We start from the raw sequence: 14,174 nt of genomic DNA on the forward strand, positions 1-14,174 counted from the left end.
AATAAACCGTCGCTTCGCTGTACGCACCACCTGGTTGCAGCGATTACGGGCAATCTTAAAAAGTTTCCAGTTCTCGCCAGTACGAGCACGCTTAAAGAGACCAAAAGCTCGGTTCCTCTTCCTCATAGCCAGACGGACACTCTCGGTGATCCAAGGGGCCGGTGGCCGCTTGACTCGCACGGTGTGAACGGGTGCATGTTTATCAAAAAGTTTCAGAGTAGCAGCGTTAAAAAGAGAAACCTTGGCGTCAGCTGTTGAGGCCGAGAGCACAGGTGACCAGTCAATAGACGCGGCGTCCTTTAAAAGAGCAACAGAGTCAACCTTAGCAAAACTTCGTATGTTTATCAGTACAGGTTTACATTTGGGTGGCTTGATTTTATACGAAGCAAATATGAGATCATGGTGTGAAAATCCAGGTGCTAAGAGCTGACCCTGTTTTGCGATAAGACCAGGAGATGAAGTAAGAATGACATCCAACCAGGTGTCAGAAGAGACAGTATGATGGGTAGGAGCTAGGGGTAGTACAGAAAAACTAACTGAATGAAGCATTGATTTCAATTTACGCGATTGTGGAGTGTCTTTGCAAAGGTCAGTGTTTAAATCACCCATGATCAGGTAAATCCGCCAATCCGCAATTAATCCGCCTTTGTACTTTTTTTGATGTGCAATAACGTGTAAAATAAAACTCTCACACCACTTTCAGCCGCTAGATGGCGTTAATATCAATTAGTATTCGTCTATTTATACTATTGCACCTGAGAGACATAGTGGTTTTGTTTACGCCGTTGTTTTGGACGCGTTACGCAATGGCGGCGCCTAGGAGCGTCGGCAAAACAATGAAATTAATATTTTGATAGCAATACAGGGTAAATTTGCTTTGCGCTTTGCAACACTGATTAAAAACTAGCGGTAAGAGAGTGCGACTTGCAATCCGGAGGTCGCGGGTTCGAACCCCGGCTCGTACCAATAAGTTTTTCGGAAATTATGTACGAAATATCATTTGATATTTACCAGTCGCTTTTCGGTGAAGGAAAACATCGTGAGGAAACCGGACTAATCCCAATACGGGCCTAGTTTACCCTATGGGTTGGAAGGTCAGATGGCAGTCGCTTTCGTAAAAACTAGTGCCCACGCCAATTCCTGGGATTAGTTGCAAAGCGGACCCCAGGCTCCCATGAGCCGTGGCAAAATGCCGGGACAACGCGAGGAAGATATACCTATATACTTACAGGGTAAATTAGCTAAAAATTGGAAACAATAATTATCGAAGAATATTTAGCTCGAATCACTGTTTTTCCGGTATTTACAGTTTTATTGCTAGGAATACTGCCTTGCCAATTGAGTTGAGCTTCGTTCGTTCTCTTATTAAAGATAAAGATAAAAGATTTTTATTCGTGACGATCACAAAACATGTACGGACATGTACAGACAACAACCTCATTATAAATCTATTTTGGAACGTGTCATTATGAATATTAGAAACTATTGAAATTACAAGGCCTATTTTTTTCAATACCTAATGCTTTATATGGGCCAATAATTTAGTTCAAGTTTTTTTTGTCTTTTTTTTCGTACCTGCAATTTGATAAGAATACAGTACCTGGTCTACTAAGTACTGCATTGATAGATGACTAATGATACATATTAATACCACATTTTGACCATATATGCCTTTCATGCCTTTAAGCCGAAGAAAACATTAAAAAGTTGATTTCAAAATGACAATTTTTTTTTGGCAAACTGAAAAATATAACTTATCAATAATTAAATCAATAAGGCCTAATCGAATCTGAAATAATTACTGACATATGGTTCGGTTTATGTATTATTTATATTCTAGATATCTTCTTTTTCTACTCCAGCACTTAAATGTGTCAATTAAATGACTGACAGTGATATCTAAAGCAATGTCATTTGAATGCTTTGTCTATAGGCTCATAAGATGACTGCTAGCAGTCATCTTATGAGTATAATACAACTGCTTTATTTTTTTAAAGATACAAGTTCCGATCATCTTGATTGAAAGAGGTATGTTTTCATTTACAATAATAACTCTTTTTTTTTTAATAATAACTCAATTTTTTTTAAATAATAAATCTTTTTTTTTTTAATAATAACTCTTTTTTTTTAATAATAACTCTTTTTTTTTTTTTTTTTTTGCTGCAGCTGTCATAGAAAAAGTAATGTATGCAACAGCTCATAATTGGTTCTTAAAATTCTCGGGTCTTTTTTTACAAAACTCGACTACGTCTCGTTTTGTAACTTCGACCCTTGAATTTTAAGAACCCTTATTATATCACTGTTGCATAAACTACTATTGTATGTTTTGTTAATGTCTTTTATGTTTTTAAACTGAAATAAAATATTTTCTGAATATAATTATATTGTTCTAATATGTATTTTATGTTTTTATTGTTGACTTTGTGGAATGATTAGGTATTTATGTGATATTATTATTATTGTATTTGCATGGCTTTTGTCTATATTTAGGGTCAAACAGATTACTGTGTTATCGTCTTTCCTGTAGATATACACAAGAGTTAAGGGCTATAAAGGTTAATTTTTTTATTTAACCCTTATCCACGTGAAAAGGTCCTCCTTTTATTTAGAGAACTATGATAAAATTATTACTTACATGCCCACAAGCTGTTGACTATTGCCCACAGGAGAGAAAAATGTACAGTTAGCGCTAACACACTAGTTTTCTGTTTGAGACGATAAGACGATAACACAGTAATCTGTTTGACCCATTAGTAAATTAAGAACTAAATACATTTCTAAAATACTTACATAAAATGATACTTTTCAAACTTTGCTGGTGACAAACAAGGACACAAGTCTTCATGCTAAGGTTTTGTTGTACCAAGTCGGTTGCAAACAAACACACAGCCTGATGTTAACCGGTCAGTGTATGGGCCCGGTTCCGATTTTGAACTAGATATCTATTAGACATCACCAAGATATGTCAGTGTCAAACAAGTGTCAAAAGTGACGTGTTTGTTTGAAGAAACGTCACTATTGACACTTGTTTGACACTGACATATCCAATCCGTTTCAATATCAAATGGAGTTTTATGCACGTTGGCAGCCCTTCGAAAAACCACACCCTTTTTTGAAAATATTTTTTTGTACCCATTTGAAAAAGCTCTGCAGGGAGTTCATTTAGATGCAGCATTAGCCAAAGGAAATTCCTCTAATACAGCCATTTTCCTCTGAGAAATAAAAACAAAATAAAAAACTCCTTTGTTTACATAGTCAAGGCCACTACCCACTTTTTTTGCCGACGCTACAATCGGGCCCACATAAAATTCGATTATATACTTTTCGTCATTCCGGGCCCGATCGAAGACGTGCGACAGGGACGGGTGTATCGCGATGAGAGAGAGGGATTGGGGTTGGGGAGGGCGCAGGCGCGGGCACGTGTCGGTAAAATGGCGGGTGCGGGGGTGGGCAGAGTGTGGAGATAGGTCCGGGGTTAGATCTGATCGTAAGACTGCAGTGGGTTGTATCTTTATATCGTGAGACTGATACCTTGGTTCTAGTCTATTGCTACAATTCGGTTTTTGTGAAAAAATAGTTTTTTAAGTGTTTTATATATGGGCATAAGTTTGAGAGATTTATTACGTAATTTGACTTATGAAAGTTAGTAAAAATATTATTGTAAATTTAATTAAAAATGTGTACCTAAATATATTTTATGTACACAACCTCTCATAGACATTGATAAAAACAACAATCGAACCAATAAATCATAGTTCTTAATTAAAAAATGTTCTGTCTTTGTTTGGTTCCAGTTAAATAATTTAAAATACTAAGTGCACTTAATATTTTTGACACTAATAGTAGGTACCTACCTATACCTTCCTACATAAAACACTGAAAATGAATTAAGAGTAAACGAATTTACACTTTTGTTCTTTAATATAATATTTTCTTTTAAATAATCTGATTTTATTTTAGTCACAGTTTAAATCAAGAATTGATGAGATAGTATATTCATAGTATATTCTATTTGCGTCCGATCGATGCCCGATATCCCGGGACGTATCTCCAACCCGCGCCTCGGAAGCGCGGCAGCCTACCGCCTGCGCCACTCGTAGGCCGCAGCCTATCTGGGACACCAGGCTACCGGGCCACCATGTAGACAACACTGCCGAAATGTGTTCCATTGTGTTCATTAGCTTTTACCTCGACTGATAATTAAGTCTGAATAGTTAAGATGGCCAGCCGCGACCTGGAGGGGCAGCTGTCCCAGGTGATCCAGCATCACATGTCCCAACCGGGGGCCGAGGCACAAGTGAGTGTGCATCAAGTGCAAAACGGAAGTGGGAAGCGACATCAGATCATCATAGATATTAAACAGGATATAGATATGGACGAGATGTCCACACGCTCGCTGGCCGAAAGCGTGATGGAGACCCTCGGGGCTCGTTCAGCAGCCGTCTACATTGACAACTCCCAGCATGTAGGCGAAAGCAGTGAACTAGAATCGTTGACTACAGTCAACGTGATCGTAGCCAATGATTTAAGTCAGACAGTTCCAAGTCCTCAAGCTGAAGAAGAACAGGAACCGGCAGAGTCGGGGGTTCTGCCGGGGAACAGAATCGCGGTGGACAGGATAGTGGAGATGGCGAATGCTGCGACGACGAGCGAGACGACGGCGACTGCGACCGTCGCCACGACCACTGCGTCAGGTGAGTATTTGGGTCACGGAAACAAAATATGCGGTGTGGATAATGGAGGGTTTGAACTGCATGATGATAGTTTCGAAGTTATACAACGAGTTTTTACAGTTAGCCAATGATATAAGTACCATCTTTTGAAGATTTGGCCAATGACATTACCATTCATAGATGATATTTATTTTTTGAAGATTTGTATTATGACATCAGTTCAGTTCAGGTTAAACTAATGTCCTTTGTTTGGTCGTTTCAAAAATGATTAACTATAAAAATATCACATAATTTTTACATTGAAAAATATGCCTATGTCGATGTTTGTTGCTCTGCACCTCAAAAACTAAACAAATATCTATGAAACTATCCAGTAAACTATAAATGAAATTCCACAATAAGATATCTGAGACAGACAAAAATAAGCTACGTTCCCTCCCACTTCCACATTACGCGTTGTCTTCGTAATTTTACTACGACGTAGTATTATTTGAATGATAAAATTTCCGTGAGACACAGACATATATTTAATATACTTATTAAAAACGGGTCACTCACGTATTTAAAGTCGAAAACGCTCGACATGTTTCACCGCAACCACCCGTTTTTACCCTTTGGGTTACATTTGGGTTTGGGGTTACGTTTGGGTTTCTACCCTTTTAGAATAGAATAGAATAGTTTTTTATTCGTAAACACACAGACGATACATATAATTACACAAAAAGAACATCCACACTTCCAGCGCTGATCTTCCGATGAGACCATCAAGTGAGAAATAATCACGGAAGGTATCAGACTAAAATAAAGAAACATAAAGGAAAGAAACCTAAAACAAAAGACACTGAGTTTTTAGAAGTATGGTACCCTAATAAGAAGATATTATTGAATAATTTTACGGTTTAGACACACTTGTTTTAAGTCACTCGCGCGACATCTTTGTGTGTATGTCTCACAACAGTTTAAATTCGAAGTAGTTATTATATTACTTAAGTACTTACAGCTAAGCTTACAGGAAAGCGACTCTTCCCTAAATACGAGTATACATTTATCTGAAACGATTTTCCTCCTTCGTAAGCCTCTTAAAATAATAAGAGTGATGTCGTTATCAATAGGGAGTATTACTGCAATGTTTTGCCGCTAGAGAGCAGCACTAATGACTTAAGTATACCATAGAGTAACTTATACATACTGTACCTTAAACTGTTTTTTGACAAGTTTTCAGCATAGTCAATCAAATATGACATTGATACATCAAGGCGGTTTGTTTACAAAGGGCCTGCTGGGAAACGCGAAATCGAAACTCAGCTATCTGCCTCTTTATCGCTCGAATATGCAAGAGTGATAGAGAGGCTATCCTAAATAAATCTAAATAACCAAAATTTCGACTCTCTCGTTTGCGGTAGACCCTTAAATTGTTACTTATTTGGGAGTGGCACCCCCTACGCAGAATTTCGCGTAATAATCCCTATTATATAAATAAATTAACTAATTAATACCTACACATAATTTATTATTTTTACTTGATTAACCTTTCATATGTGTGTGGTCAAAGATCGTGGGTTCAAACTCGCTTGTGCTAAATACGTATAGAGCAGCAAAAATCGTTTTCGAAAAAAAATTCAAAAAATGGCTATAATTTTTGGCAGGATCCATATACAGACAAGAAATTAATGGTTGCGCATTTAAAATACGAGTTTCATGAAATCATGTTAAATATAAAAGATAATACACCAAAATTGTGGCTTTCCACCACAGAAGGGTCCTTATTGCACATGAAGCAGAAGGACCCTTTTTTCATGGAAAGCCACAATTATTAAACGTAGTGTGTTCAAGCATCCCTTTTAGGAAAAGTGTACACAAATATAAGAGCTCTTCCTCAACCCTTAAGCATGAAAGCTTATTTATTTAAGAACCAGCCCTTAAATTGCAGAAAAGATACTTTCATTTCAAACATTTTATCCAATTAGAGGTTGAAGTTTTCCATGGAACAGCCAATTTATTTAAATGCGAATTCGGTGTTGCTGTCATAGACACGTAGTCTTAGTAGTCTAGATGGTTGTTAGGAAGAGATCGCTTTTTAGAGATAAGACCGCCTGTGGTTTAACCTCTTTTCTGTATTATTTGTATTGTTTTCTGTAGCGAGGTGTGCGAAACGTGTGTGAAAATAAAGAGAAAGAGTATTGGTATTGTTTTGTATTGTATTGTAGTTTTGTCCAAAATGGATTTGTCATAAATTGACAGATTTTCTTTTTTGACCAATTCTATCGTCGACAATTAATTTTTAATAACTAAGAAAATACTTATTTGAAAAAAAAAATACAAAAAAGTGTAAAAAATATATATATAAATAAAAGGTAATCTGTCACTGATAGCCAACTCACTTTTGTTTAATTACAACTCAATTTTAAACATTATGTATGAAAAATTAAATGATTTTGAACGACGAACTTATCTGTTTTGTTCGAAAGTTGACAGGTAGAGATTACTTTACAGCCTTAAGCCTTAAGCGCCTTTTGTGCAAAGCAAATAAATAAATAAATATTACAGGACATTTTTACACGAATTGACTAAGCCCCACGGTAAGCTCAAGAAGGATTGTGACTTGTGAGTAGATACTTACACAATGATAAACGTACCTAATATAATACTAAAATACAAAAGAACGCACCCGTGACTTAGGAACAAAATAAATACTTAAATAAATATATGTTCATACATAAATAAATGCCCTTACCGGGATTCAAACCCAGGACCATCGGCTTCATAGGCAGGGTCACTACCGACTAGGCTAGATAGCTAGTGTTTTCATTTGTGCTATAATAGTAGATTGTTAAGGGCCTACCCGAGGTTTTCATCGATTCTTGACATGTTTTGAATCGTATCTCCTTATTTTGCACTACAGATAGAATTATAAAACAAACGGTTATCGGTTCTTCAATCTTTTATCTCCGTTTTGGTCTACCGGATTTTGAAAGAAATTAATACTTATTTTTTTATGAATTTTTTAAACATTGTCTAAAAAAAAACACTTTTTTTCGTATCTAGTTTGCTGTGAAGGATCTTACATGTACGAAATCTACATATTTAAGTTTGTCTTTGACGTCTCGAAAAATGTGTCTACGGTTTTAATTTTCAACTAATTAACACAAAATTATAGTGTCCGACCGAAGGTTCGGTTTCGGTTTCGGTTTCGGCCTGTTTCGGCCAAAAAATCATTTTTCGGCCGTAGTTTCGGTTTCGGCCAAAAAACGGCCGAACCTTTCGGCCGGGCCGAAACATACGCAATGGTACTTCGTTCTATGAAACTAAACTATGTGACAAAGACCAAAAGTTGTGAAACAAGTAGGACAACAATATTAATACATATACTGATTTATGTATACAGAAATTAATCGGTTTATTATTAAACACAATTCCACTTATGATGGGCCCACTGAACGGTCGACGCAGTCTTAAGAGGCTGTCAATACCTAAAACGCGCACACTGTCTAATTGTATCGTACAGTATATGAGATAACACTGTCGCATGTTACTGGGCCTGGGCAAGGGAATAATAAGAAAACTCAACATCTTCCTCGCGTTATCCCAGCATTTTGGCCACGGCTCATGGGAGCATGGGGTCCACTTGACAACTACTTAATCCCAAGAATTGGCGTCGGCACTAGTTTTTACGAAAGCGACTGCCATCAGACTGACCTTCCAATCCAGAGGGTAAACTAGGCTTTATCGGACTAGTCCGGCTTCCTCAATGGTAAATATCAAATGGTATTTCGTACATAAGTTCCGAAAAACCCATCGAGCCGATGTCGTTTAATCATGTATCGCGTGTCAATCATGTGCGGCCACGGCCTTAAAATATAATAAATATTAACATTATAAATATATTTTTTGCTTTACTAAATCAAATAGTTTTTCTTAAAAGGGACTACCTGCGGTTTTCATCGATTTTTGACAAGTTTTGAATCGTATCTCCTACTTTTGCACTACAGATAGATTTTTATAAGACAAACTGCTATCGGTTCTTCAATCTTTATCTCCATTATTGTCTACCGGATTTTGAAAGAAATTGATACTATTTTGTGATTTTTTTAAACATTGTCTAAAAGAACACTTTTTTCGTATCTAGATTGCTGTGAAGGATATTACTTATACGAAATCTACATATTTAGGTTCGTCTTTGACGTGTTGTAAAACGTGTTTAGGGTTTTAATTTTAAACGAATTAACACTAAATTTATGGCCAGAAAACCAGTTTTTTGGCCTAAATTGTTCAACTTTGATGCCAAATATCTCGAAGACTATGAACTTTGAAGTAAATATGTAATACTATATTGCTTAAAGCCGTTGCTGTTAATATGATAAGCTACAAAAAACATAAGAAAACTAAGGGATTCAGATCGAAGGTCATTGGCGTGGCGGAGCCCCTTAAGTAACATCAATTTCAAGGACATTGGGTGTTGACAGCTCCTTAATATGAGTTTAAAAGCGGTTTTATGACATTTTTTCAACGATTTAAACAAGTCTTCATAAGTTTCGGTTTCGGTTTCGGTTTCGGCCGAAACTAGAGCCAAAGCCGAACATTCGGTTTCGGTTTCGGTTTCGGCAAAAAAACATGTTTCGGTCGGACACTACAAAATTATGGCCAGAAAACCAGTTTTTTAGCCTAAAATTGTCCAACTTTGATGCCAAATATCTCGAAGACAATGAACTTTGAAATAATATGGGATACTATATTGCTTAAAGCCGTTGCTGTTAATATGATAAGCTACAAAAAACATTAGAAAACTAAGGGATTCAGATCGAAGGTCATTGGCGTGGGGTAGCCCCTTAACTCGTGAGTAGTATTATCGTACTTGGAACGTAAAATTCTCTAGTGCAGAATTGTATCATTTTCTGTACACTTTTTAGAACAACACCCTCTTTCAGAGCATGAGAAATGAAAATAAATAACAATGGCACTAGGGTTTGCAATCCGGATCCGGAATGTATGAAATTATCCGGATCAGGATCCGGATCCGCGGAGCTTCCCATACATTTCGGATCCGTCGTGCAAACCCTAAATGGCACTAATGGCAGGATTGGCAGGATTGTAATGTAAACATTAGTTAGTTCTGCGCAGGTATTTATGACCCATATTCGCAGTGCCTCAAGGTCACTGCATTTTCAGCCTCGGCCAGCTGATCGACTGATGGCGTGCTCTAAACTGCTCTAATTTTGTTCGTAATTGGTGATATTTGACGCATTTTTTATATATTTTTCACCGAGTGAAGCGAAGATCTCCGTGTCATCTTTGGCCATAATGCTTTCGTATCTCTTCTACAAGTCGCCTTTTTCAATTTCTCGCGAGAAAAGTTTCAATAACCGATTTTCATATTGGAAGTTTTTAATCAGTCTTATTCTTCCTCGCGTTATCCCGGCATTTTGCCACGGCTCATGAAAGCCTAGGGTCCGCTTGACAACTAATCCCAATGATTGACGTAGGCACTAGTTTTTACGAAAGCGACTGCCATCTGACCTTCCAACCCAGAGGGGAAACTAATAGGCCTTATTGGGATTAGTCCAGTTACCTCATGACGTTTTTCACCCAAAAGCAACTGGTAAATATCAAATGATATTTCGTACATAAGTTCCGAAACCCTCATTGATACGAGCCGGGGTTTGAACCCGCGACCTCCGGATTGCAAGTCGCACGCTCTTACCGCTAGTCTTTATAATCAGTAATCGAATGATATTTCGTACATAAGTTCCGGAAAACTCATTGGTACGAGCCGGGGTTTGAATCCGCGACCTCCGGATTGCAAGTTGCATGCTCTTACCGCTAGTTTTTTTTAATCAGTGTTGTACATATTTTTATAGAAAAGTTTCGTGGCTTGTAAATATGGGGCATTATCTATGAAAAGGGACCTTATGGTCGATGTCGCTTACGCCGCACAGCGTCGCGCGGTGGTCGCGCGGCATTGTATTTATATCGGAGCATCTTTAATAATGGCGTAAGCGCCATCGACAATAAGGTCCCTTTTCATAAATAACGTCACATATAGCTGTATAGCCACAATCGCAGGCTCCGTAATGTAGGTCATGGCTGCAGTAGTCCTATTTAGCTACGCAGCGGGACTATTGATTTTCCTTCGTCCGACCTGATACCTAGGTCCTAGTTTAGGATACCTAAGGTTTAACAGCCTGGCCTGTGTATCTGAAAATCTGGAGGGAACCGACCAAAAAAATGCACGGCTGCATAATGACATAAGGATCATCGACACCTATTAAAAATAATTATAATTGAACATAACGCTAGCGCTAATTGCAGTTTGAGCATTACACATATTTACGAGTACGGTACGAGTAAAGCATTATGTGCGATTGCCAAGTCATTATATGTATTACAAATTAAAGATATCTTATTGATACGGTTTTAACACCCCCTGGCACTGATTAAAATAACCGACTTGGTTTCACATTATATCTCAAAACTTTTTTGTAGTAAAAGCGGAGCGAGACTGGCACCTTTTTACATGTAATGTTTTTGATGGGATCTCATCTCTTTTTGTGGACAGTCCTTCTTGTCGGGTACTCATACCCATACTATGTATACACATATCATATTTAAACACATCTTCATTCATACTCACATCGTACATCGTTGTGTACCTTTACTTTACCTACTATTTGTAGGAACTGCAACAGTAACTTTGTAATATCATATATTTATATAGGATTACAAACTTACTTATGCAGTTCTTAGATCTTTAAAACATGACTGATATTGCAATATTTTTAGGTTTTCTATGGCTTGATAAGCTAAAAACTACTTATGTTTAAAATTTGAAACTTGTGGGTATGCTAGAAGTATGAGATCGAGAATGATGATCGGTGAGTGTATAAGTGTGTCAGTGTCGAAACTATGGAACTTTGACGTACAATAATTCTTAAACTACAAGTTCAGATTTAATGTTTTTGAGAATGTATCTTAAGCATGTTAAGCCCTATATGTCACTGAAAATTCAGGGTTCTAGCTTCAGCCAGCACAAAATTACAGGACGTCGATAATGGCCTGAATCGCTTCCAGAAAAGGATGGTACGGCCGTGCCTCTTTGTTTTGCTCGACTTGGCGGGGGCACTGCCGTGCCCCCAGATACAAGTGGTTTATTTGTAGTAATATGGTTTGGATGGTCTTATACGTAGCTGACACCAAAGACAAAATAAATATCTTTGCTGACACTCTCTAAGACCCCGCAACAAACAAAAGACCAAACATCCTGACAATAGACCAAAAATCCTGATAATGGACCAAAAATCCTGAAATGTCCGGAAATCCTGACATTAGGCAATCCTATCCAGACATATTTGCCAGACAGATGATATCCCAAGCTAGGTAATTGTTTTTCGACAGCTAGGAATATCGAATTTTCTATACCATTTTTGGGATATAGGTGAGGGTGGGGAGGGTCGATCCCTAGGGGACACTTGGTAAACTTCATTTTTAATCAAACCAAACGAGATACAATTTTTTGCGCTGGTAACACTCATTCATTCGTTCCTAACTTCACGTTCTGTCATGGCACTGTATCGGGAAAGTCAGTGGTTCAAAAATGGCGGACGGTGAAAGATTTTCTGCGTACTATATTCAATTTTCGGTAAGCTTTAACTGGATTTATTTTATAATATGAGATGAAAATGATGTTAGTGAGTGTGCTTATTTTATTTGTTGTTTATTGAAGTGATGATTAACTTGGATTACATTGATATACGCGAACACATGTTTCGAGTACGGCACGTTTTATAATCTTACTATGTATGGGGAGACTTTGTCTTTTTCTTCAGGGGAGATATGATTCCGGGATCATGTCACCCCCAAAGCGATCAAGTATACATTGTAATAAATTTACTTACAAAATGATTCATAGAGCTATCATAAATAGTTTCTTTTCTTTAGTAAATCATGCCGCGAAAGTACGACCAGAGAAACACTGATTTAAATTAAACTTTCAAGGTTTTTGACTCATTATTGTTTATTAAAACGGAATTTAATGGCGTATAAATCAGTTTTTAATTATAAAACCGACTCCGAAAACGGAATTATCCCCGTGGCCTTTGAAAAGACTGACTAAAGTTGACATCAACATTTTACGAACTACCCGTACTTGGTTTTTTTTATCAAGTTAAACGTTTTACACACAGGGGATGTTACTCGGTCGACAAAAAACACTTATAACGATATTTGGTTTTCAACCGGCGATATTTTTTTTTTATGGATGAAATGCTATTTCAATGGCTTTCCGACCTTATGTACTATAGAACCGACGGTCCATAGAAAGGATTTTAGGATTATGCAGCTCAAACACCGTCCTCGAAACGTGAGCAGTAAATTTCTAAACTTATTTATTATAACAAACAATAACGACCAGTGATGGGTAAAAAAATTAAAATTGCTGTAGGTATCTGACGCTAAAAATACCTTCATAAGAACTTTAAAAAAATTAGCTTGTTACAAGAAATTTTATGTTAATAACTTAGATTTTTTATTTTTTTGGTACAAAAATTGATTCCCTATTTTATGTTGTTTTATGGATAATACGATTACATTGTTTTTTAAAAGTATAAGATTATGGATGAATATGTGTTTGATATCTTCATATATTAATTTTCTGTAGATAAAGTGAATAAATTAATGTAGATACTACCCTCGAAATATGACATTGCCACTTAAAATCTTTTTACCAAGTGTCCCCAAATCTGGAAGACTTGATCCCTTCGGCTTAGACATCTGATTACCGGAAATACAACTTCAAAGCATGGAAGATGCAATATATATATGTTTGCTGTGTATTTTACAAATTATAGATGCATTGCTAATAGCGATCCGAGTTATATAATCAATGAGAATCTGGTATGGGGAGACATGGTAAAAATATGTTTACCATGTGTCCCAAGAACCAGGGTCACTTGATCCCCCTAGGATCAAGGCTCCCGACCAGGGGTAAACAAGCCTCCCTTACATAGGGGACACATGGTAAAAGTCAACAGTATGGGTTTTCATTAAATAATGATCTAATTTATTGCACAAATCTGTTCTAATTCAAACTATTAATGAAGAGATAAATTCTGAGTCGTATGGTCTATAAAGTTTTGCAATACTACAAATAGTTAAGAAAATGTATGCTAAAAACAAAAGGGGTGATCAACCCTCCCCAGTTTCCCCTATCATTAATAAAATATGTTCTAAGTTACAGAAATACTGGCTTGAAGAGTTAAAGCTTCTTGAGCGTCATTTTCGTAAAACTCATTAAACTGCTCTTAAAATGTATGTAAGCTTCGTTTCATTGGTAAACAAACCAAAGCAATTAGCAAACATAACATAAATAAACATCGACAACATCCGCAGTGTACTATCAAGTACTATGTTTACCGTTACCGCCATCTATTGAGCAAAAGCTGCACCCGCGTGACACATATAGGGACTAGTCTAACAGTAATCTGGCTGTCTAGCTCACATCTACTGTTT

The 14,174-nt window shown here is 37.0% G+C and overlaps 2 protein-coding genes across 4 annotated transcripts in view; one reads left to right on the top strand and one right to left on the bottom strand.

Annotated features, from left to right (window-relative positions):
- Window positions 1-14,174, bottom strand: part of LOC134659242 (androgen-dependent TFPI-regulating protein-like) — a 317,918-nt gene that overhangs the window by 116,271 nt on the left and 187,473 nt on the right. The window lies entirely within an intron of this gene.
- LOC134659230 (probable nuclear hormone receptor HR3) overlaps window positions 1-14,174 on the top strand; it is a 200,875-nt gene that overhangs the window by 25,283 nt on the left and 161,418 nt on the right. Inside the window, exon 1 of one of the 3 annotated variants that reach the window (XM_063514859.1) lies at window positions 4,086-4,694. The exons of 1 other annotated variant lie outside the window; for it this stretch is intronic. In XM_063514859.1, the coding sequence (XP_063370929.1) occupies window positions 4,220-4,694 (475 nt within the window). In that variant the 5' untranslated portion in view covers window positions 4,086-4,219. Of the gene's footprint in view, window positions 1-4,085; window positions 4,695-14,174 lie in introns of those variants that run through there. One more of the 3 variants, XM_063514865.1, reaches the window with a different exon arrangement.

The sequence above is a fragment of the Cydia amplana genome, chromosome 24 (genome assembly GCF_948474715.1).
Source record: "Cydia amplana chromosome 24, ilCydAmpl1.1, whole genome shotgun sequence".
Taxonomy (NCBI): domain Eukaryota; kingdom Metazoa; phylum Arthropoda; class Insecta; order Lepidoptera; family Tortricidae; genus Cydia; species Cydia amplana.